This window comes from Aspergillus wentii (assembly GCF_001890725.1).
Source record: "Aspergillus wentii DTO 134E9 unplaced genomic scaffold ASPWEscaffold_3, whole genome shotgun sequence".
Lineage (NCBI taxonomy): Eukaryota > Fungi > Ascomycota > Eurotiomycetes > Eurotiales > Aspergillaceae > Aspergillus > Aspergillus wentii.
In genome coordinates this window covers 2747416-2770198 of record NW_024467834.1, presented here as the reverse complement: position 1 = coordinate 2770198, position 22783 = coordinate 2747416, and the positions used below count along the sequence as shown (strand labels likewise).

General features: G+C 51.7%; 10 protein-coding genes across 10 annotated transcripts; 8 read left to right on the top strand and 2 right to left on the bottom strand.

Annotated features, from left to right (window-relative positions):
• Positions 1-624: 624 nt before the first annotated feature.
• On the top strand, positions 625-2625 carry ASPWEDRAFT_50572 (kinesin-3 family protein uncB; the record flags this gene model as incomplete). The annotated part of the gene is made up of 2 exons (XM_040837460.1): positions 625-907; positions 959-2625. The coding sequence occupies 2 exons, from the start codon at positions 625-627 to the stop codon at positions 2623-2625; spliced, it is 1950 nt and encodes a 649-aa protein (XP_040691028.1).
• Positions 2626-3124: 499 nt separating this feature from the next.
• Positions 3125-4939, top strand: ASPWEDRAFT_108022 (translation initiation factor eIF2B subunit delta; the record flags this gene model as incomplete). Its single annotated transcript, XM_040827936.1, has 2 exons — positions 3125-3871; positions 3947-4939. 2 exons carry the CDS (start codon positions 3125-3127, stop codon positions 4937-4939), a joined length of 1740 nt encoding a protein of 579 aa, XP_040691027.1.
• A 493-nt stretch (positions 4940-5432) lies between these two features.
• On the top strand, positions 5433-5943 carry ASPWEDRAFT_26749 (Apc13 domain protein; the record flags this gene model as incomplete). The annotated part of the gene is made up of 2 exons (XM_040832891.1): positions 5433-5435; positions 5485-5943. The coding sequence occupies 2 exons, from the start codon at positions 5433-5435 to the stop codon at positions 5941-5943; spliced, it is 462 nt and encodes a 153-aa protein (XP_040691026.1).
• ASPWEDRAFT_39028 (DNA-directed DNA polymerase alpha subunit POL12) lies at positions 5901-8468 on the bottom strand. The gene is made up of 4 exons (XM_040835018.1): positions 7906-8468; positions 7678-7851; positions 6328-7624; positions 5901-6278 (listed from the first exon to the last, which is right to left on the bottom strand). Exons 1-4 carry the CDS (start codon positions 8229-8231, stop codon positions 6105-6107), a joined length of 1971 nt encoding a protein of 656 aa, XP_040691025.1. The 5' UTR covers positions 8232-8468; the 3' UTR covers positions 5901-6104.
• A 116-nt stretch (positions 8469-8584) lies between these two features.
• Positions 8585-9793, top strand: ASPWEDRAFT_50569 (CRAL/TRIO domain protein; the record flags this gene model as incomplete). Its single annotated transcript, XM_040837459.1, has 3 exons — positions 8585-8647; positions 8744-9407; positions 9462-9793. The coding sequence occupies 3 exons, from the start codon at positions 8585-8587 to the stop codon at positions 9791-9793; spliced, it is 1059 nt and encodes a 352-aa protein (XP_040691024.1).
• A 478-nt stretch (positions 9794-10271) lies between these two features.
• snf4 (AMP-activated serine/threonine-protein kinase regulatory subunit SNF4) lies at positions 10272-12865 on the top strand. Its single transcript, XM_040836408.1, has 6 exons — positions 10272-11064; positions 11371-11494; positions 11612-11761; positions 11827-12183; positions 12246-12355; positions 12414-12865. Exons 1-6 carry the CDS (start codon positions 10750-10752, stop codon positions 12597-12599), a joined length of 1242 nt encoding a protein of 413 aa, XP_040691023.1. The 5' UTR covers positions 10272-10749; the 3' UTR covers positions 12600-12865.
• A 484-nt stretch (positions 12866-13349) lies between these two features.
• On the top strand, positions 13350-15636 carry ASPWEDRAFT_170832 (uncharacterized protein; the record flags this gene model as incomplete). Its single annotated transcript, XM_040830685.1, has 3 exons — positions 13350-14379; positions 14434-14751; positions 14813-15636. 3 exons carry the CDS (start codon positions 13350-13352, stop codon positions 15634-15636), a joined length of 2172 nt encoding a protein of 723 aa, XP_040691022.1.
• Positions 15637-16361: 725 nt separating this feature from the next.
• On the top strand, positions 16362-18076 carry atfB (bZIP transcription factor atfB). The gene has a single exon (XM_040836404.1). The coding sequence runs from the start codon at positions 16705-16707 to the stop codon at positions 17680-17682; it is 978 nt and encodes a 325-aa protein (XP_040691021.1). The 5' UTR covers positions 16362-16704; the 3' UTR covers positions 17683-18076.
• Positions 18077-18469: 393 nt separating this feature from the next.
• ASPWEDRAFT_107795 (sugar porter family MFS transporter) lies at positions 18470-20056 on the bottom strand (the record flags this gene model as incomplete). The annotated part of the gene is made up of 2 exons (XM_040827916.1): positions 18470-19905; positions 19963-20056. The coding sequence occupies 2 exons, from the start codon at positions 20054-20056 to the stop codon at positions 18470-18472; spliced, it is 1530 nt and encodes a 509-aa protein (XP_040691020.1).
• Positions 20057-20824: 768 nt separating this feature from the next.
• ASPWEDRAFT_67590 (arylsulfatase) lies at positions 20825-22707 on the top strand (the record flags this gene model as incomplete). Its single annotated transcript, XM_040838919.1, has 2 exons — positions 20825-20989; positions 21042-22707. Exons 1-2 carry the CDS (start codon positions 20829-20831, stop codon positions 22705-22707), a joined length of 1827 nt encoding a protein of 608 aa, XP_040691019.1. The 5' UTR covers positions 20825-20828.
• Positions 22708-22783: the final 76 nt, after the last annotated feature.

Sequence of the window (22783 nt, the reverse complement as noted above, 5' to 3'; positions counted from 1 at the left end):
GCATGCACTAAACTCGGGAAATTCCCAGATCTTGAGATCTAATTCCAATCCTCGTATCTTTAATCTATTTAAATTCGCCTTTATTGGATGGAATCACAAGATTTCCCACCATGAGGCATTGCTATGGCAACAACCCGCCAGTGGCTGCCTGAGGCACTCTACACATGGGCCTGCACCACCAAGCATCATCATCGCATCGTCTTCTTTTTGTTGACAGCCAGACAGCAGCATTCCTGATTGTCCCTGTGGCATCAGGCCTTTTTCTTATCTTTTCCCTTCTTCTCCCACTGCTGCATGTTTCGCTCTTTTACTATCCATAGCAGACGTCATTCCCCTTCCACTGATCCTTGTTTACTCCGATGTGCATTGCATCCCCCACAGAGCATTCCATCGACGCTGCCAACACGAGTTGATTCTCGCAACCTGAGGCAGAGACAACTCGACAACCTCAAGGAACGCACTTGCAGCAGCATTCGCTTGTTCGCTGGCAACCAAGTCACCTGATCCCACTCTCTCTTTCCTTCTGCGTCTGGTACATTGGCCTGTATGTACCAAAACCTACTTCTTCGCCAGCGAGAGCTCGTCACTCAGTTTGTACAGTTATTATACCACTACTGCGAGGATATGGCGCTCGACCCGCGCTTCTATCACCAGATCGGCCACGGCTCTGGGCCTGGCTCCCATTCTTCCCTCTCGTCTGGCGCATCGGCTGCCACTGGCACAACGGCCCCGACCACCCTCTCGACCTCGGCATCCTCCGCTAATCTCCGATCGAACGCTTCGAGCCCTTCCCTTCGCGCACGAGAGAGCGTTGCCATTATGTCTCCACGTCAAGCTGCCATCGCCAGTCCCTCTCCGGGAGGAAATGTTCGTGTCGTGGTTCGGGTTAGGAAGTTCCTTCCCAGAGGTATGTGTAGTTCACAATTTGAAAACGCGAGACTAATACAGCGGTGAATAGAGCTTCAACGGAAAGCGGAGTGCTTGATCAGCATGGACCCCAACACCCAAATGACCAAGCTCCTCGCACCCAAGGTCAATCCCGTCGACGAAGGAAAGCCCAAATCGCAGGCTCGCGGCAAAGTGCTGGAAGACAAGTCATTCATCTTCGACAACTCGTTTTGGTCGCATGACGATACCGACGACCACTACGCTCACCAGGAGGACGTGTACAACTGTCTGGGAGAGGAGTTCCTGGACCATAACTTTGAAGGATACCACACCTGCATTTTCGCCTACGGCCAGACCGGTTCAGGAAAGAGTTACACCATGATGGGTACCCCGGAGCAGCCAGGCTTGATCCCCCGTACCTGCGATGACCTTTTTCAGCGTATCGAAAGCGCCCAGTCCCCTGATGTCAGCTACAATGTCCGCGTCTCCTATTTCGAAGTCTACAATGAACATGTGCGCGATTTGCTTGTCCCTCGAGTCGACCCACCCAACTATCTCCGAATTCGCGAGTCCCCATCTGAAGGTCCCTACGTTAAAGATCTCACGGAGGTTACTGCCCGTAACTTTGCAGAGCTGATGAACTTCATGCGGAAAGGTGATGTGTCTCGTACCGTGGCCAGCACCAAGATGAACGATACTTCCTCTCGCTCCCATGCCGTTTTCACCATCACTCTGAAACAGATCCACCACGACCTTTCGACGGATGAGACTACCGAACGTACCGCTCGAATTCGCCTGGTTGATTTGGCAGGATCTGAACGTGCGAAATCCACCGAGGCCACAGGCCAGAGACTCCGTGAAGGTTCGAACATCAACAAATCGCTCACCACGCTGGGACGTGTCATCGCTGCGCTGGCAGATCCGAAGCCGAGTCGCGGCGGAAAACGAAAGGGCAAAGACGTAGTCCCATATCGTGATTCAATTCTCACCTGGTTACTGAAGGACAGCCTCGGAGGCAACTCAAAGACGGCTATGATCGCATGTATCGCCCCTTCGGACTACGAGGAAACGCTTTCAACCCTACGTTATGCAGATCAGGCGAAGCGCATTCGCACACGGGCTCGAGTCAACCAGGACCATCTCTCGGCTGCCGAGCGCGACAAGCAGATGGCGGAGATGGCGGAAACGATCCGCACACTTCAGCTTAGTGTCAGCATGGCAACGGCCAACCGACGCGAGAGCGAAATGCAGAATGAACGCTTGGAAACATATCAGCAAAAAGTGGACCAGATGCAGAGATTGATGGAGGAGACCAAGATGGTTAGCGAATGCAAGATCCGGCAATTGCAGACGGAGAACGAAGCACTTCGCAATCACCTCAAACTGGCCGTTGACAGTCTCAAGAACCCCATCCCCGCTGTGACGATCGAGAAACGTAGAGGCAGTTTGATGTGTCTGGATGAAGAAGATACCCAAGACGAGAGTCGACCTGGATCCCCAACGTCCGACGTGGAGCCCGAACCAGATCTGATCTGGGAGGACGACGGCACGATCGAAGTGGAATCGAACCAGATCGAAGCTCACGACATGCAGTCTCACATGGAAGACCTGCTGGTAGATCTGAACGTGTTCAAACGCAAACTGGCCTCTGATCACGATCGATTCCGCTCCATCCAGAAGCACGAATCCCGCAAACGACGACGGGCCCTGAGCAGTATTCTCGGCCACAATCGCTAATTCTTCTCTTTCCTTTCCTTTTCTGGCGTGTACTGATCGGTATTACCCTGGGCGGCTACTCTGTGTTTATTTTGGGATTATGGTGTCTGGAATGGATGGAGGCAAAGATGTTTATGTTTAATGTTCATGAGCGATTGGAATTTTTTTGCTTTTTTTTTTCTTCTGTACGCGGGACTGAATCGCGAAGGATTTTGTACCAGCCTGGGGTTTTCTGCGACGACTTATGAAACGATGTAATGAATGATTACTCTTCCTGTGGTTATTGGATTTATTTAATCGATTCTTCTTTGACTGTTCCATGAAGATCCTGCGAAGATAGAGTAGAGACTGCATAAATTAGGGCTGCGTTAGTGCCAGGCGCTCTCTTCCGCTTATGGCATCATTCCAGGTCGGCCGTGAGTCAACCCTCGTTCCTCCGTCGTTCCCCCCCACAACCACCAGCAAAGTCTCCAATGCCCCTCCGCGCCTCTGTTATCGCCCTCGACTAACTTCTCCCGATATGGCGAACCCCGTCGACCCTGCAGTGACCTCGTCGCTGCTATCTCCAGCGCCTCCTGCGCCCGCGTCGCAGCAAGACTCCAGCAAGGACGCCCAACCCACTTCTACCCCTCAGCCAGAGCAACAACCACAACAGCAACAGCAACAAGCGCAACCCCAAGCCCCTCCCGGCGACAACAAAGCAGCCGCACCAGTAGCACCAGCAAATGGCGCATCCAAACCCGCTAAACAATCCGGCAAGGCCAAAGAAGGCACTCCCGCTCCCACCGAAGGAGGCGACGCCGCTGCCGCCGGCGGCGAGAAACTATCGGGCGCGGAGTTGAAGAAAAAGGCCAAGGCCGAAAAGGCCGCCCGCAGAGCAAAGGAAAAGTTGGAACGAGAACAAGCTGGCGGTGGGCCCGGTGCAGGAGGAGCTCCCGGTACGCCCTCGAAAAAGGGACCCCCCGGTGGTGGACTAGGAGGGAAGGATGGTACGTCGTCGCAGTCTCTGAAGGGGGGTAAGGCGTTACCCCGCCGGGGGTCTGCGCAGACGACGGCTCAGTTGGGAGCTGCGGAGCAGAAGAAGAAGCAGGAGGAGAAGAATGTTGCTGTGTTTGGGCATTTGTATGGGCAGCAGAGGAGGACGACGGTGGCCGGGGCTGGCAAGGAATTGCACCCGGCTGTGTTGGCGTTGGGATTGCAGATGAGGGATTATGTTGTTTGTGGGAGTAGTGCGCGGTGTGTTGCTACGCTGCTTGCGTTTAAGCGGGTATGTTTTGTTCCTACGTTTGCTGTTGATATTTTTTTTTTTTTTTTAAATCATTTCGGATGCTGATTTTTACAGGTTATCGAGGCTTATAGCACACCCCTTGGTACCTCCCTGTCTCGACACTTGACCACACATTTGTCCCACCAGATCACCTATCTCTCGACATGTCGTCCCCTTTCCATCAGTCAGGGTAATGCTATTCGAGCGCTCAAGCTGGCCATCGCTGATATTGACCCCTCTGTTCCTGAGGCGTCTGCCAAGGCCACTCTGAGTGACTTTATCGACAGCTTCATACGGGAAAAGATCACCGTGGCCGACCAAGTTATTGCGGGCAGCGCTGCGCAGAAGATCCAGGATGGCGACGTGATTGTGACTTTTGCCGGTAGCTCGATTGTCAAGCAGACTTTGGTTACCGCGCACAAGCAGGGTAAAAAATTCCGCGTCTCCATCATCGACTCGCGCCCTCTATTCGAGGGCAAGAACATGGCTCGGGCTTTGGTCAACGCTGGACTCGACGTGCAGTACTCTCTCGTGAACGGTATCAGCCACGCCATCAAGGATGCCACCAAGGTGTTCCTGGGGGCCCACGCCATGACCAGTAACGGACGTTTGTACTCTCGCGTTGGTACAGCCCTGGTTGCCATGTCGGCCAAGGAACGTGCGGGTGGTGTCGAGGTCCCCGTCATTGTGTGCTGCGAGACGGTCAAGTTCACCGACCGCGTCGCCCTGGACAGTATCGTCGTTAACGAAATCGCTGATGCGGACGAGTTGGTATCAACTGAGCCCTTTCAGCAGATAACCGGCCTGCCTGATACTGCTGCTGAATCTCAATCGGAACCTCCCAAGAAGGGCAAGGCTCCCCCTCCTGCTAGCGCCGCAGAGCCCAATCCCGCCTTGAACAATGCGTCTACCCCTCTCAAGAACTGGAAAGACACACGCAACCTGCAGCTGCTCAACATCATGTACGACGTCACCCCTGCCGAATATGTGGACATGGTCGTCACAGAGATGGGCAGCTTGCCGCCCAGTGCCGTTCCAATCGTACACCGGATGAGTACGAACTTGTAAGGCGGGTGACCCGGGCGTATGGTGCTTTGATCTTTTATTACTGTGTTTGGTTCTGCATCCACTGCCTTCAAGGCAAAATCTACTTTGAAGCCTTTCTTCAAACCATGTCGTTTTTTGGCCTTCTTTTTTTCTCTTTTCTCGGGCTTGTCCAAGTCAATTGTTTTACTGCGAGTTGATTGCTATGTCTACACCAAAAGTTACAGGCTGGTTGATATACACCGGTTCCTGTTGGGGATTTGTCTTTTATTGGTTGGTTTCTATTGACGTATACGGTCGTAGGTGTATGGCTTAGCGGGATCAATTAGAGGTTAAATAATGCAAATTAGATGGATTATCCTTATGATGCTGAATTGAAGCCTGAGGCAGCAACTGTATAAAGGCGGTGAGTGTGATACTATTCTGCCCGCCTTATGGTTGTTTAGAATCATCATCACCTCCCCTCATCAATCATCTATCGTCAAACATTGTGACTGAAAGGACCAATACCGCCAAAATGGTAAGCCATCAAACCATATCGCACAGCAGTCCCTCTAACAAAAAACCAGAGCAAAGACTCCTCCCCAACAAACATCCACATGCACCACCCCCGTCTAGCCGACTACTTCGAAGACTTCACGCGCCCACACACCTCACAAACCACCGCGCTGACCTCCTCCGCCTCCTCCTCCCACATCTACCACCACGGCGGCACAGGCGCAAACGCTGCCTCAGGCGTAACCTACGGCTCGTCCTCGCCGGCGCTCGTCCCCTCCTTCCTACCCATCGAAGAAATCTACGTGCTTCCGCAGTACCAGCCGCCGAATCCGGAGGATGAGGATGACGTGGTGCCGGATCAGCATGCGGCGTTTGGGATTACGAGGGCGATGGAGAGGAGGAGGGAGGCCGTTTGGAGGGATCTAGGGCTGGAGGGACTCGTTGGTGGGGGTGGGAAGTCCGGGAAGAAGGTTAGGGTTAAAGAGGCGGGGAGGTTGATGGGGGGGAAGAGGGTGGTTTGTTTACGGTGATTTTTTTTCTTCTTTTTCTATTTTGTTTGGGATGGAGGGGTTGGTTTATTTTTTATTTCTGTCTTTGTTTATTTTTACCAGAATGCTCTGGTTTGATACCACGGTTGTCATTATCATGTCTTAAACGCCAACGCCTATACCGCCTATGCTCATATAATACACTAGATTCGATTAATATCTACCCGTGCCCGCTCGTAGAGTTTGTGGCTTAGTTGTTTTTGTTCCCGTTCATCTTCTGCGATTTCTCGGGGGTGGATCGCCATCTGGGCATATGTCCCTGCTGCTCGTCGCTTGGATAGTGTGCCTGGGTTGATCACGAGTACGCTGTCGACAACCTGTGCAGAAAGTTAGGAGGAGCTCATATGTAAGGGAAGATATACGGACCTTCACAAATGGTGGCAACACACTTGGTGTAATCAACACATCCGGCCGGACGTTCCACCACTCGCCCAGCTTCGAGTAGCTCAAATCTAGCATAGCGCCGGTCGCAATGCCACTCCCAGATTTGGGCAGACTCTCGCGCGAGGATGGTGGGAAGATGGGCATGAAATGGCGCTGTTCGACGAGGTATTTGGGCAACCGGGTCAGTAAGCTGCCTTCCTTGGGCCTGCCGTGGATGGCTTCTTCGCTCCGCAACTCAAAGAGCACATCATGAGAGCACATTCCAATGACGGTCTCGTTGAAGGAGAGGGTCACTGGGTTTGAGACGACGCGGACTTGTTTGGGAAGTCCGAGTTCCTTCTTTGGTAATTGCTCCTGCGGCCAGGAGACATGTTTGCTTACTGCATCTCGTACGGATGGAACCAGCACAATGGTGATGCTGGGAACAGCCGCTACGAGTCGCTGTAGCGGGGCTGTGATGCAGTGCCGGAATACCGTGGCCAGTGTCGCGGTGTCGGGGTCGTAGCCCTTGATTTCGGGGAGGTCAAAGTCTCCCGATGCCAGTAGCGGGTGTTCGATATCCAAGAAAGGGCCCATCAGGACAACTGCATCCGCGTAGCTGTCAGCGGCTTTCTGGCAGATTTCGTTCAACGGTTCGAAATCCAGATTATCATCGGCTGTATACGGTCCAGAGGAAACGATAACGTTCAATGGGGCGCTGGCATCTCCTTCACCCAACCGCTCATTAATGCCATCCAAAACGACTGCGGATGATGCTGCAGGTGGTAATAGAGGAGTTGGTAAAACATCCTTAACCGAAAAGTAGTTTCCCGATGCGTTGATTCCTCTCAGGGCAACAATCTGTCCTGGAAAGAAATTGGCCGACGGCAAGGAGTCAACTTTCAATGGCACTCGCAAGCCAGCCCCAGTTCGTCGAGATGTTTCGAGTACAAGCGATGCGGAGTTGAGCTTTCCTTCAAGACTGTCGGACGCGATGCGTCCGACGGCAATGATCTCGCTGGTACTCTGTGTGGCTGCGCTGCCAAATGTAACATCCTCCGCCTCATACTGCTGCTGAAAAAGGGCCATGAACTCATCGATTCGGTCGTCCAAAATCTCCGACGCTTCAGAAAGGCGCAATCCCATTGGTTTGTATCCAAACTTCTTCAAATCTGTATTTGCTGTTGGTCGTATCCGGGGCTCTGAATAAGGAGCCATGGGGGCTTCTGATGCTGGTAAATGAGAGTTTATGGTTTCGATGGTCTGGCCTGGGTTCTGACGCTCCGAGAAGGGAATTGGCCTGCAATGAATCAGCGTCTGATGGTTTGTTTGGGACTGTTGTGATAACCATACTGTAATCCGTCGGCTGCACCAGCACCTTTACTCGACATTTTCGTGCCCATTGGAGATTCGACCTTGCCCACCTTGGACACAGAAGGCGATCCGAAATCCGACTTGCGCTTTGCTGAGCCATTGACACCGTTCGGGGCTCGGCCATTAGAGGCATTGGGGGTCAATCCATCCAACCTGGACAGGAAGTCAGACATCACATATGCACAAATCCAGTCACTGGCAACTCACATCCCAAACATATCAGTATTTGCCGCTGCGCGCGGGGTAGCACTCATTGTGCTCTTCTTCTCCGCCTGCCGTCCGGTCTTGCTTCGACTCTCTCGTTCCAACGCTTCTTGTACATCTCGCTTGAACAATCGTACTGTATCCAGATTCAATTTGGTCTCCTCCGACCCCATCTTCAAGCAGAAAGACTCCCATTTGTAGAAGAGTTCCTGCGGTGACATCGAATGCACCCGCACGATAGACTGCAACTCCGTGAGAACATCTTTGGGTAGGCCATCGGGGGAAGAGGCAGCAAAAAGCTCATTGAGCTCTCCAGTAAGATCCTCCATCGCGGAATAATCGACAACTCGATGGTTAAATCCTTGACAAACCACTACGTGGTGGAATCGATATACTGGCCGCTATACCCCCCGTTATCGTTAATTAAAGACGCCGCAAAAGACGGAAAACGCGTCCAAACGCGTCCTGGCGTTTCCATCCACACCGCCTGCCTAATGAGGCAATAGAACAGCCCGCGGAAGTGAACACTTCCACAGCGATGATCGTTGTGGGCCTGTCGATCCCAGCTGAGGCTGACAATCTGTCAAGAAAAAAAAAATAAAATGTTCAGAATGCGACTGCCATCAAACGTGCCATAATAACATAATATAATTGAAACACCAAGTACCCCATAATACACATAATGAGCGTCCCAGAAACCACCGATGCTGCTGCTGCGGCCAACAACAATAACATCGAACAAACGGTCAACACCCAACCTGATGCGTCATCGAATGCCGTCGAGACCCAAGAGCCGGCCGTGACCGCTGAAACCACACCTGCAGAAAACACTCCGACACAGAAGAAGGTGGAATTGGATCTGCCCAGATCTGCTGCTGATGGATTGATCCAGAAGCCTTTCCCCGCACCTCTTGAGACGGCCAAACCGCAGCCTCCAGCCAAGCTCACTGCTGATCAACAGGAGAAATACAATTCCGTCTTCAAGACCGTCTCTGTGTGGGAAACTGTGCCTACGACCTCTGCAAAGAATGCCCCAACAGCCCCAATCACAGATGATGAGCGGATGTTTATGACCCGCGAGTGTCTTCTTCGATACCTGCGTGCGACCAAGTGGAATGTGTCCGAGGCCGTGGCTCGACTGCAACGAACCCTCACCTGGCGTCGGGAGTATGGATTGGAGAGACTGACATCGGATTACATCTCCATTGAAAATGAAACGGGCAAGCAGGTGATCCTCGGATATGACATCCATGCGCGGCCCTGTCTTTACCTTCTGCCCTCGAACCAGAACACAGAGAAGAGCGACCGCCAGGTCGAGCATCTTGTCTACATGCTGGAGCGAGTGATTGATATCATGGGCCCAGACCAGGAAACTTTGGCACTTATCGTTGACTACAACGAAAGCAAGTCTGGACAAAATGCAACATTGGGTCAGGCCAAGCAAACTCTGAACATTCTCCAGAACCACTACCCGGAGCGATTGGGTCGTGCGTTGGTCATTAATGGTAAGTACTCGTAATGATATCAAAATTCCGAGTTCATCTAATAACATTGTGTAGTACCTTTCATGATTTGGGGCTTCTTCAAGCTGGTTACCCCATTGATCGACCCGCTGACCCGGGAGAAGATGAAGTTCAACGAGGATCTCTGCCAGCATGTGCCCTCGAGCCACCTGATGAAAGCCATGGGCGGTGATGTCGAATTCCGATATGAGCACTCAATCTACTGGCCTGCCATCAACGCACTGGCTGACCAGCGAAAGAGCGAATACCGTGAGCGTTGGGTTCAGGGCGGCAAGCTGATCGGAGAGCATGAGAATTACCTGAAAACCGGTACAAGCCCCAGTCTGTCGCAGAGTCAAGGCTCCGATGGAGCTGCCAAAGCCGCCTGAGGCTTGATTCAGTCTGATCAAACACCATAGAATCCTTGATATTGTTTAATTTTTTTTTTTCCCCCTTGTGTATCTTTCATCATTTTCTAAGCTCGCCGCAGAAGTTATATCAAGAGCTACATATATACCTACTCCGTAATCAACTTCTTCTGTGTCATCGGGGTTCTTTTTCTTTCCACAGTATACTAATCTCGGGCAATTGTGAGATTTATTGTTTGATAGATCGTTTCTGCTCTCAGTTCATCGCATTTCTGTCATCTGACCTATTATGCATTATGTTATGATACGTCCCAAACAGGAATATCCCAATATCATGCGCCCCCATTCGCAATTATCAGGCAGTGATTCCTACTGGTTACTGTAGTTACAATAATAATCCATAATAGGTCCTGTAGGAGATATGTCCTCGTCGTCTGTCACGTGGGGCGGGGCAACCAAAGTGACGGTATGATTGATATTCGACGAGAGCGCTATATTGAGACACTCCTATCGAATATCGAGTTAAGTCTCAAGAAAGCACAATAATTGTTTAAAGAAAGCAAACAGAATTACATATCTTGTGCCCACCTTCGCATTCTGTTTGATATTCCATTCTCAAACCATCCTTCTCTTCTTAGACAAACCCCTCCATCAAGCACCACGATCTGTCGATTCAAGAGATACCAGAAATACCAGACAAGCTATATAAGTCAAGTTAATTTATTGCATCATTATAGATATTGCTTTTTCTTCTGTTAACTCTGATCTGTTGTCCCTGTCCTCCCCGCTTCACTCTACAACGCGGCACCGGCGGCAGACACCACCATCATCCTTCTCAACAGCATCTGGCAACAAGGAAAAGAAAAGAAAACAGCTTCTAGAATCGCATCTGTCTTCCTCCCCTGGATCCATTTTCGATCCACTTGGCCCAGTCCTGTCGCTCCATGCGGCTCTCCGTGCCATAGTCCTCTCACACGATGACGATGGCGGACGATGCTTCATACCCCACGGGCAGAAACAGCAACGCTACTCCCGGGTCGCCGCCCATGCCCGCCACCTTGACCACCAACACCATCTTCTCCTCCGTCTCCTCCACTCACAACCCCGACGACAACGACGGTACATCAACGAACGCGCCTAGACCTAATACGATCACTGACCGTACCTTCGATATTGGTCACGAGGGGCCTTTCGTGCAGCCTGCCTCCTACCTCCGGCCGCGAGGTGTCTCGCATCCAATGCCCCCAGCTCAGCCCGAGAGGGCGATCGATCGGGAAGAGCGTCAAGGCCTGGTATTTCCCCTCTGCTCGTCCTGTTCCTTGTCTACCTTGTTATTCCTTGTGGCGTTTTGGGCCTCTCGATCAACTTTCCTCCCCTGCCCCTCCATTGACCTCCAGATTTCCGATTTCTGGTTCCGTCGGGCTATCCCCGCATGAGACTTGCTTGTGTCGCAATAGGCAGGGATGGGCAACGGAGGATTGTGGTCTGGGGCCCTCCATGCTTTGTTTTTCCCGCTCCTTTCTTTTTCTATATCTGAACGCCACCCTTCAATGCTCATGGGAATTGAAAACTAACGAGCTGCCTCATATCTTTTGCAGTGTGCCATTCGCAACTTCCTCAAAGTCCGCAACAGTTACGATGTCCTCCCACTCAGTTTTCGTCTTATAATTTTCGATACATCATTGTCGGTCAAGGAGAGTTTAAACATATTGATACAAAATGGCACGTATTCGCCTTTCTTTCCTATCCGTAGGGGCAGATTTAGCCACGGAGTCGCACCGTCTTTAAAAACGAACGATGAAAATCCAGGGCAAAGTTAACCAGCAGCGCGTGTTATAGGTATCGTATCGGCTCCGTTGTGGGACTCCAAATCCTCGAAGTTTGCAGGTCTTCTGACCACCTCCGATTACATCAACGTCATCCAATACTATTTCCAGAACCCTGCCGCTTTAGACCAGATCGACCAGTTCCGACTGGATAGCCTCCGAGGTGTGTGTCACTTTACCCCTTGCAACGGTGATTTGTGGATCAGAGCTGATTTGATGGGTGTGCAGAGGTCGAAAAAGCACTGGGCGTGGCTCCTCCAGAGACCATTTCTATCGACCCCGAGCGACCTCTTTACGAGGCCTGTAGGCGCATGTTGAAGTCCCGGGCCCGTAGGATTCCTCTAGTCACCAGTGATAGTCAAACGGACCGGTCCCACGTCCTCAGTGTCGTAACGCAGTACCGTATTCTCAAATTCGTCGCCGTCAATGTCAGTGATACACAGAAGCTACGGAAACCTCTGAGGGAGCTTCGCCTGGGTACCTATCACGACACCGCAACAGCATCAATGGACACACCGGTCATTGATGTTATTCACATCTTGGTGGAACGGAGTATATCCAGCGTTCCCATTCTAAATTCTGAAGGTGCGAGCAGAGCATGTCTGGTATAAGCTTCGAAGCTGAATACTTACGGAAACTCGATACAGGTGTCGTCTATAACGTATTCGAAGCGGTTGATGTCATCACCTTGATTAAAGGTGGTGTTTACGATGACCTGAGTCTAACTGTCGGTGAAGCGTTGAAGAAGCGGTCTTCGGTACGTTGGGTTCGTCTGCCGTGTGATTTGGTCGATTACGGCTAACAGACTTCCACAGGATTTCCCTGGTATTTATACATGCTCCTTGGATGATGGTCTGGATACCATCTTTGACACCATCCGTAAATCTCGGGTGCACCGTCTAGTGGTGGTGGATGAACACTTCCGACTCAAGGGAGTGCTCACACTGAGTGACATCTTGCAATACATTCTTTTAGAAGGCGTAAGTGACGAAGTATCATGACCCAACGCAGACGATTGCGCACACAGTCAACCTCATACGACTTATACTTGCATGGCAATGGGCGTTTTAACTATTTGGATTGGGTTCGAAGGGTTTACGGACAAGTCTGGCTTGCTCCACAGAGCCCCATGTTTTTCTATTTTCGTCCTCTTTTTTTGATATGGGTTTGCAATTTAAGAACAAGAAAAGGTAATGTTATGGTGTCTAAAAATCGTGTTCCTTGGCCTCCTAATCGTGAGGGTTTGGGGGGTTTGTCAACAGTCCAGCATTGGCGCGTGGCTTAACAGCAATAGATTTCCGATTCTGTATGACCATCTATATTGTTTATGATTCATGTCTTTTCTCTCTCTCCCTTCTCTTTTCTTAATGTATTACATATGGTTCTCTGGCTATATCTTCTAGTCAAGAACTGGAGCTAAGCTGTGTCAAAAAGCGCTCACTCAAGAGGTCCAATTCACTATCTGACTGTTACAGCGTCAACATTGCGCAAGCTGAAGTATAAAACTCACTAGGCAATGTCTGAATGATCTCATGGCCTATTATTCTTATATAATATATAAGAGAAACACAACTGATGGCAAGTACAGGGCAGGTATGGAAGGGGCGAATGGGACCATGTGCCTACTGTGGATGCAGTTGCCATGTCTTCAAACCCGGCCTCTGCAGTGTCTATTCTATCTACTTTACACTCACCGTGAGTATGAATCTGTCACAGCCACATCGCAAAGCAGACACACATCCAAATCCGCGATGGGGCTATTCAGCGTTTTCTCTCGGTCGACACAAAACGGCGACACAAACAAACCTTCCGGAATTAGACGATCATGGGCTTTGGTAGGCCCCGGAGGTTCTGATGAGATCGCTATCAACCATACCACCGACTCTTCAGAGACAGCCCTAGAGGGAAAGGATTCAGCCGATACCAACGACACCTCTGAAAATGCTGTCGCTGCTAAAACCAAAAGCACGCTACCTAAGAAAAATGACAAAGGGCCGAAAGAGCCTGCTCCGCCTACAGATCCAAAATCTACCGACGATGGGACCTTAGAACCACGTTCGTCTGCTACAGATTCGAAACACTCCGTGAGAGGGACCAGAAGATTGGCCGGGTTTATGACGCTCCTCCGTTCTCGAAAGGCTCAACGACAGAAAATTCCTTCTGAAATGTTGAATAAAGCTGGACAGGTTGAAGCGTGCGATAATGTAGCTGAAGATCGCCAGAATAATCCGACCACAGAGTGCACAGTCCAGGAAGCGAATAGATTGCAGGCCAACACAAATGGCAATGCTGAAACTCGAAAGGTTAGCGATCAGACAGTTGACTCGCACAAGTCTCATTGCACAGAAGTTACTGTTCATCGTCATCCTTCAAAGCGCACCTTGACCCCGATTACAATGGTGAATCGGGAAGATTTGTATCAGAATCCATTTGACGAAGCTCAGGAAACCTCGCCATCCGGGTCGGGATCCAACCCATTTACAGACCCGACGCGCACCACGACCCGTTCTAGCTTTGAGTATAGTGACAACAGCTCGCAGCTGATATACCAGGCGGATGTCATCGAAAGACCGCAGAATCCAATTCCTCAGCATGAGTGTTTCAGAACCAGAAGCTCATCTAGCAAGAGTTCGCACTCCAGGAAATTCTCAAACGGAAGTACTTGGTCGTGTCATGACCAGTACGATGCGGCTGTAGAGTTCAACCTATTGGCCACCAAATTGCACTTGAATCCTTTGGATCTAAGCCATAAAAACAAGTATAAGGACGATGGGCGCCCAGGTGAGATCGTACATGTTCCATTTTCGTGCAAATATATATTCTGACTGCGTATAGCCAATGAAACCCATATAAATGTGTATGACAGGCTTCCCAGGCGTCGTGATAGGATTTATTGTAGGATACGGACGATGCGCTCGAGTCTGCAATTGAAGCCCCCGTTAGTGCCTGGAGAACGCAGCGTGCGACGGGTCAGAACACATGCCAACCTTTCCTCTCGTTCCTACCCAATGACTTCACTGCGAGGTAAATCTTTGGAAACTCTTGCTCGCCTTGGGGGACATAGCTATCTCAGTCTTTCAACCGAATTTGCCCCAGCGAGACTCAAATTACCGGTGTGCTTTGTGGCAACGGCAGTATACTTGAGACGCCACGGTAAATGCCCTTGAATTGCTAAGAGTAACGCTGCCACTTTGCTGACAAAGTACTTGTACAGCGTCCGGTGTGCGGAATGTGTTTTTCGACCCCGGTGACCTGAAAGCAGCTATACGAATGTACGATCATTTTGCTCACCAAGTCCTCACGGCAGAAAGGGAAAACGAGAAGATTGAGGTGACGATGCGGCGTGGTACGATGCCTCTGGATTTGGCAGGAATGCTCGACGCAGATATTCCCGGGAAAAGCCCACCTCGTGCTCTCAGTGTGGCTTGGGTCTTCAAGTCTCTCCTGGCCGGGCTACCTGGGGGCATTTTGGGCTCCACGCAGTTGTACCACGTGCTACTGAACATTTACTACGGTCGCGTCTCGGAATATGAACTGGAGCGAGTAGATAGTTATCTCGAGGGGATTTCAGCACCGGACAATGATAGATCTAAAGCGATAGCTCTTGCGATTCTGGCATTGACGAGCGAGTTCCAGCTGGAACTCATCTGCGCGGTGTTTGGACTGTGCGCAAGTTTATTGCACGAGACGGACCGGATGGTGATGGCGGAGCAATACTGCGTGAGAAACGGCATGCCATCGAGTTTTGGGATGGGGTTGATGAATATAGAGGAACTAAGTTGGGTGTTTGGTACGCTGTTGATGGGGACCGGACAGGAAGACAGACGGGACACCTTTGGGGTAATCAAGCGGGAGATTGAAAGCCAACGGGTCGCGTATATGGTGATGGACCACTGGCGCAGTATCTCTCGACAATTTCGACGCTGGGGGAGGTATGGATATCCGGGGCAGCGGGCGATTTTCCGGTCTTGGTGCGGGGGGAGTCGAAGAACGAGCGAGGCCAGAAGCGACGAACCGGGCGATGAGGAGAAGAAATGAAACGGCAGACGATCAGGTATTCTTATTATTATTAATGTGGGAATCTGGATAGAAACCCTGTTGCGTGTCAGACATGATGTGCATATAGAGAAGAGAAGTGACGCACCGATCATCGGGAATTTGGATCAAGACGAGGTGAGTGGAGGATCAGACCAAAGAACAGGATAGATGGAGATAGATAGTCGACAGTCAGTAGCTGAGATAGCAGATAATAGCGAGCTTAACCAGCTGTCGTGAGGAGCTTGCATGTACTTTTTGAGCCTGTACCGTCGATCGTCCGCAGTCACTGGCCGGCTTTGACATCCGGCGATCCACCAGCCCACTTTGGAGCATCCAGATGGAACAAAACGGCGGCCAGCAGCAAGCAAACATGGACGCCATCCGGTTCCTTCGCGATGTTTCCACCTCTGCCAGCCCAGTTTCTGATCTTCAACGGCCTGGAAACTTTCCCCGCCCTGCCATGATGTCAACACTCGCACTCGCTGTCATCGGGACAAACCCTGCCCAATGAAGCCATCCCAAGGCTCTGTCGTCCTGCTTGTCTTCTGTCAATCTGGATCTTTTCTTCCGGCCAATAATGCTCGCTCAATGCCTTTGCTGGTGTCATCACGATTGCTTTGTTCCATGCCGCTGGTCTCGCTCTGCCGCCTCCGGGGTTACGATGCCATTTCTCTGCTGCCATCCCTGGGTCTTCCAGCAGTTCCCGGTGTTTTTTAATTCTTCTGTTGCCCCCCTTTGCCTTTTGTCTCCGTGGCTGTCATCTGTCTTTCCTCTCCTAGACTGTCCATCGCCAACCGTGGTTCTCCTCTCGCAACTGCCTCTCCAGGAACACACTTTCTCTTCCTCTCTCTCAGGGTCACACCACCATTCAAAAGTCCTTGACGACGACGGCTGGGCCTTGTCCTTGGCCTCTTTTTTCTTCTTGTCCCCTCCCAGCTAAAAAGCTGCCTTGTCTTTGTCTTTTCATGTTCTCCAGCTCTTTCTTTCTCCATCTATTGTCTTTACTTTTCTTTCTCTAGTAATTCATCTCTCTCCATCGACACCAACTACTCCTACAAGATAAAATAAATGTCCACTATCAACATGCTGGCTGAGCAATCTCCCTTTGGGCGCTCTGATACGGGCCCTCCTACTTTTACCACTCCCAATGCGTTTTCCGGTGATTTTCTCGGTCTCTCTCTCCCCGATGAAGATAATCTTTGGGGTCTCAGCCCTCTCTCTCCTCCTCTGGCGTCGTGGAATGGTAAACAGGACCAGGGTTTCCCTAATCCTCCCCAAATGGAGCGGGACCTGAAGAACGCCCATGTCCGCAATGGACAGCCTACCCCGCCTCCGTACGACGATAGAAAGCTCCATCCTACCGGCGAGCTCTATACCCTGTCCCAATGCCAACTGGATGGTGCGGCGGCTTTCCCCCCGCAGAGTCAGGGTCACATCCGAACGTTCAGTGATATCTCTGGACCTGATAGCAGCAGCAGCAGCTCCAAGCGTCGTCGGGTTTCCAGACACATCCCGGACGATTACATCGACGACGAAGACGATACCCATCACGAGCGGGCGAAGCGTGAGAAGTTCCTTGAGCGGAACCGTCTCGCCGCCAGCAAGTGTCGCCAGAAGAAGAAGGAGCATACTATGTTGCTCGAATCGCGATACAAAGAACAGTCAGACAAGAAAGAAAACTTGGTGACTGAAATCGCCCGGCTGCGATCGGAGATTCTGGGTCTCAAGAACGAGGTCCTTAAGCACGCTCAGTGTGGTGATGAACCCATCAAGTTGCATCTGGCACAGATGGTCAAGAAAATCACCTACAACGATTCCGCGCCGGAATTAACCGATGTGGCAGACGCTGCGTCTTCTTCGGACGGCCCTATGACTCCAACGGGGCAGCAACCATTGTCCTTTGGATTTGATGATCCCTTGCAGCTCGAGTCGAACTCTGGAGCCTTTGAGCAGCAGATACGTCGGGATTCGGAGACGTCCTTGATGACGGAAGGCTCCTACCCGTTCTCGAGCGATGAGACCTTTGACGACCTGATTAATGTCTAGTTTTACTTTTCTTCTTGTTTCTACTTTTTACTTTCTGTCGTTTTAATTTTCCTGATGATATGATGATTCTGATTGACGAAAGCGGGTCTGTACAAGCGGCGTTAAGGTACAAAAGCGTGGGACAGCTCGGGAGGTATTTTACTGGGGTCCATTCGTTCAATGATTTTGAGGCGCTTGGAGTGAGAATTTCTTGTGGTTTATTGGGGTGTTGCTGTTGTACTCGATAGATGTATATTATTCTCTAGCTAACGCCACCATGGATTAATTCAAGCTATGAACCGTGGGTCTGAATGGAGTCGTGACAACATGACAGTTGATCACTTGATAGTGTAGTTCTTATCTTTGGCCTGGATGTCTTACCCTGATCTAGGTGGGTCTAGACAATAAGATGAGATGGAAGTGTAAAGGTCGATCAGGAACGAGATGCGTCTTTTTAAAGATGTCGTCTGTACTTTTGCAGGTGATCGGATCTTCTGTATGGAATATATCCTAGTAGTTTTTCCTGCAGAGTACTTTTGCTTTTTCTTTAAGCTTCTGATTCCCCCTCATATTTCCAGAGAATTTTTTTTATAATTACCATAGGATCTGGACCCTTTTTTTTCCTGTTTTTTTTTTAGGTGGTATAAAGTCTATTGTGCCTATTAGGTGGCTCCATAAGTCTGTAGATGGCAGATGCATAGCTGCATGTCCCGCATGTCAGCTACCCCACTATATAGTAAATCCCCGTATACTGTACTATACAATCTATCTAGAAAAGACATATTATATATAAAATAAATATAATAAGTCAACTACGACTCGCCTCGACATAGCCCGCGACAGGACTTTTCGGGCGCGGACTCTCCCCAGCCTGTGACTCCCGCGACTCCTCCCGGGATAATTTCCAGCCATCACCCTCGACATCCGACGAGACCGGCTCAAACATAGCCGTGATCTCCTCGAGAGTCTTACCGGCTGTTTCTTTGAGGCAACAAAACACAAAACAGGCGATGAGCATGTCCAGCACGCCGAAGAGTAGAAACGTTGCCCATCCGATCCCGGCCATGATGTAGGGGGTGCTGAAGGACCAGACGAAGTTGAATAGCCACTGGGAGCCGACGCCGAATGCCACGCCTGGTTCGCGGATGCGCGTCGGGAAGATCTCCGCCGTGCATGGCCAGGGGAGGGGTCCCCAGGAGAAATTGTACGCGACGATGTCGAGGTAGATGAGGACGACCATGCCGATGCCTGCGGCTGTGACGGTTCCGTCGCCGGGGGGTGGGTAGGATTTCAGGACGCCTGCGACGGCTAGCATGCAGGCGGACTGGGCGACTGCGCCGGCGATGAGGAGAGGGCGGCGGCCGAAGCGTTCCGCGATGCAGACGATGAAGAGGAAGCAGGCTGCTACTTTGATTCCGCCGAAGACGCCGGTTAGGAGGAGGTTCTTGTCGCCGGGGCCGACTAGGAGGGCGAAGAACTGGGGTCCGAAGTAGGCGAGGGCGGTGGCTCCTGTGGACTGTTGGGCGAGAAAGAGACCGGCGCCGAGGAGTAAGCGGTGGGCGTTGGGTCGTTCGAGGAGTTCGCGTGGGCTGAATCCTGCCGTGGCGTGCTTTTGCTCTTCGACGCCGTGTTTCATTTCTGCGAATTCGGCTTCGACGGTGGCCGAGTCGGATCCGCGCACCCAGACTAGACTGGTCCAGGCACGGTGGGTGTCGCCTTTGAATAGCTGCCAGCGTACACTCTCTTCCAGGGTGAACATGCCCAGTCCCATGAGGGCACCGGGGATTAGTTGGAGGGCGATGGGGATCTGCCACTGGGAGGCTGAGGGGATCATATACTTGACGCCATAGTCGATCCAGTAGGAGATGAGGATACCGATGGTGTAAGTGAACTGGTAGCAGCTCCCCAGCCGGGCACGAATCTCCTTGGGACTCATCTCAGACATGTAGATGGGGATAACGGTGGCAGACCCGCCGATTCCCAGTCCGCAGATCACCCGACCAAAGTAGAAGAGGGGTAGGGAGTGAGCGTTGATGACTTCGAAGATGACGCCGACGCAGAAGACCAGCGAGCAGGCCATCATGGCGAAGCGACGACCATAGTGGTTGGTCACGGGCCAGACGGCGAAACAACCAACTAGGGCACCAGCCTGTTGAATTCCGACAGCGATGGAGCTGACGCGGGTTTGCTGGGCGGCATCGTAGCGAAAGTCATGCTGGAAAGATTCAAAAGTGAGGACACCTCCTGGTAACTGGGGTTAGCCACAGTAGCACACAGTAGTATGGGACCGAATACACCAACCAATGACGCCGGAGTCGTAGCCGAACAAAGCACCGCCGCAACAGAGAACCGCAGCCAGCCAATAGATGCGGAAGACGCCACGAGAAGCCACCATGGTCGAAGGATCGGGAGGATCGGGGAGCAGGTCGCTCGGATCTTGCTGGGGGAGTTGGGCGTACGACTTTGCCATGTTGACTGTTAGTACTGTCCTGGATAGATCGTATCTGATCTGATAAAGATAGGAATGTGATAAACTGGGGACATGAGGGTGATTTAGAGTGCTGATGATGTGATTGTGCCAGCCAGCAAACAGCTTAGGTGTAAGGAGACATACGAAACCGCTTATGTCAGAGACGGAGCCGACAGCCGACCGCGCAAGAAGGTGGAGAGATCACGCCAGAGATTGCGCCATTGCGAATGTGTGATGGCGATGGTCGAGGAGATGGACTTGGGAGTTCATGGAAAGAGAAGATGAGCAGCTGGAGAGAAGAGAATAAATAGAAAAGACGAGGAGGGGAGAGTGGGAGAGTGGGAGAGGTGGTGATCTAATGACTCCAAATCCGGGGCCCCGCAATAATCCAACGCTGCATCGACGCTGTTTATTATTGTTACTATCGTTCTTCTTGAGAGTCTAGACTTGCTGTTTATTTGCTTATTCTCATTCTTACTCCTGAATGTCACTATCTCACACAGCATGCGTACTTTCGTTGCTCCAATATCAACTACCTGAGCTTTAGCCGATGGCCGATGGCCGACTGCCCTAATCACTTGCCCTATTTCCCCTTTGGGACTCTATACTGTTTCCCCCTCAGGAGTTAAATATCGCTCTGCCTTTCTTCTCGTTCTCTGTCTGTCTTTCCACCTTCAGCTCCAATCTTTCCTATACAATGGCTCCCAAACGTCCCAACTTTCTCGTTGTCGTCGCTGATGACCTTGGCTTCTCCGATGTTGGCTGCTTTGGAGGTGAAATCAGAACTCCCAACATCGACCGTATTGCTCATAATGGAGGCATTCGATTCACAGACTTCCACGCAGCCGCAGCTTGCTCGTCAGTCTTTCCATCTTATCTCTCATTTTCCCATATGCTCACAGACACATAGACCAACTCGTGCCATGATCATGACCGGAACCGATCATCACATCGCAGGCCTCGGTAACCTTATCGAATGGACCAACATCTCTGGTCAGAACGGTCCTAAAGGCTCCCAGATGAGCACTGCTCCACAGCGTGGAATGCCTGGGTACGAGGGCTATCTCAATGAACGGGTCGTCGCCCTCCCAGAGCTGCTACGAGATGCCGGTTACCACACTCTCATGGCCGGCAAGTGGCATCTCGGTCTCACCCCTGAACGAACTCCTTATAAGCGTGGCTTTGATCGTTCGTTTGCTCATCTTCCTGCTTGCTCCAACCACTACGCCTATGAGCCCCAACTACAAGGCTCGGACGAGACCCCAACCTTCCTCGAAGCTAGTTACATTGCACTGCACACGGAGGATGACCACTACGTTCGCAAACTTCCTGAGGGCTGGTACTCGTCTGACGGCTATGGTGACAAGATGGTCCAATACCTCGATGACTGGCACAACAAGGACGATGACAGCCGCCCCTTCTTCGCTTATCTCCCCTTCACCGCACCCCACTGGCCCCTACAAGCTCCCCGTGAGTACATCGACCACTACCGTGGCATCTACGACGACGGACCGGATGAGCTTCGACTTCGTCGTCTCCAACGACTCAAGGACCTAGGCATGGTCCGCTCCGACGTCGAACCGCACCCCGTCAACGCAGAAGAAGTCAAAGAGTGGGCCGACTACACCCCCGAAGAAAAGAAGAAATCCTGCACTGCAATGGAAGTCTTCGCCGGAATGGTCGAATGCATCGACGCCAACGTCGGCAAAGTCGTCGACTACCTCGAACGCATCGGCGAACTCGACAACACCTTCGTCTGCTTCATGTCCGACAACGGCGCCGAGGGCGCCGCCTACGAGGCCTACCCACTCGTCCAGAGCGGCGTCATGCCTCACCTACAACAATACTACGACAACAGCCTCGAGAACCTGGGCAACGGTAACTCGTTCATCTGGTACGGTCCGCGCTGGGCGCAGGCCGCTACCGCCCCATCCCGTCTATACAAGGCCTACACGACCGAGGGCGGCGTCCGCGTCCCCTTCCTGGCCAAATTCCCCAAAAGCGTCCACGTCGCTGACCAAGCCCGCGGAATCACCGACCAATTCGCAACCGTCATGGACCTGGCCCCGTCCATCCTCCACATGGCAGGTGTCTCGCATCCAGCTCCGACCTACAATGGCCGTGAGGTCGTGCCCATGCGCGGCAAGAGCTTCGTCGACTGGGCCACGGGCGACTCAGAGCGCATCCACGCAAAGGACTTCATCCAGGGCTGGGAAACGTGCGGCCGGGCCGCGCTGCGCTACGGCGACTGGAAGATCGTGTACATTCCCAAACCCAAAGGCCCAGAAAAGTGGCAGCTGTACAATCTTGCCGATGACCCGGGTGAGATTCATGACCTTGCCGAGGCCGAGCCGGAGCGGCTGCAGCATCTGCTGAAACTCTGGGATCAATATGTCATTGAGACTGGTGTAATTCCGCTGAACCCTGATCTGGGTGACTTTCTTGAGGCCACTGAGGCGCAGATGCCGGAGAATGCGTGGATGGAGTATGATTACTGGAAAAAGGGAGCGAGAGATGACCCGAGCAAGTTTATGCGCGAGCCATTGCGGCTTGAGAGGGTGGTGAAGCCGTTTTAAACTGGCTATGATTGTGATGATATATATGTCCTTTGTACACGATACCATGCACCCCCTGTTAGTTTGATAGATTCCG

Excerpts from the sequence above, each read along its gene's own strand:
- ASPWEDRAFT_39028 (XM_040835018.1), bottom strand. The coding sequence starts at position 8,231 with ATGGAGGATCTTACTGGAGAGCTCAATGAGCTTTTTGCTGCCTCTTCC. Across the intron at positions 7,852-7,905 it reads AATACTGATATGTTTGGGAT|GTTGGATGGATTGACCCCCA; the intron begins GTGAGTTGCCAG and ends CTTCCTGTCCAG. Across the intron at positions 6,279-6,327 it reads TGTTGCCACCATTTGTGAAG|GTTGTCGACAGCGTACTCGT; the intron begins GTCCGTATATCT and ends CTTTCTGCACAG.
- snf4 (XM_040836408.1), top strand. The coding sequence starts at position 10,750 with ATGACGATGGCGGACGATGCTTCATACCCCACGGGCAGAAACAGCAAC. Across the intron at positions 11,495-11,611 it reads AAACATATTGATACAAAATG|GTATCGTATCGGCTCCGTTG; the intron begins GCACGTATTCGC and ends CGCGTGTTATAG. Across the intron at positions 12,356-12,413 it reads CGTTGAAGAAGCGGTCTTCG|GATTTCCCTGGTATTTATAC; the intron begins GTACGTTGGGTT and ends AGACTTCCACAG.
- atfB (XM_040836404.1), top strand. The coding sequence starts at position 16,705 with ATGTCCACTATCAACATGCTGGCTGAGCAATCTCCCTTTGGGCGCTCT.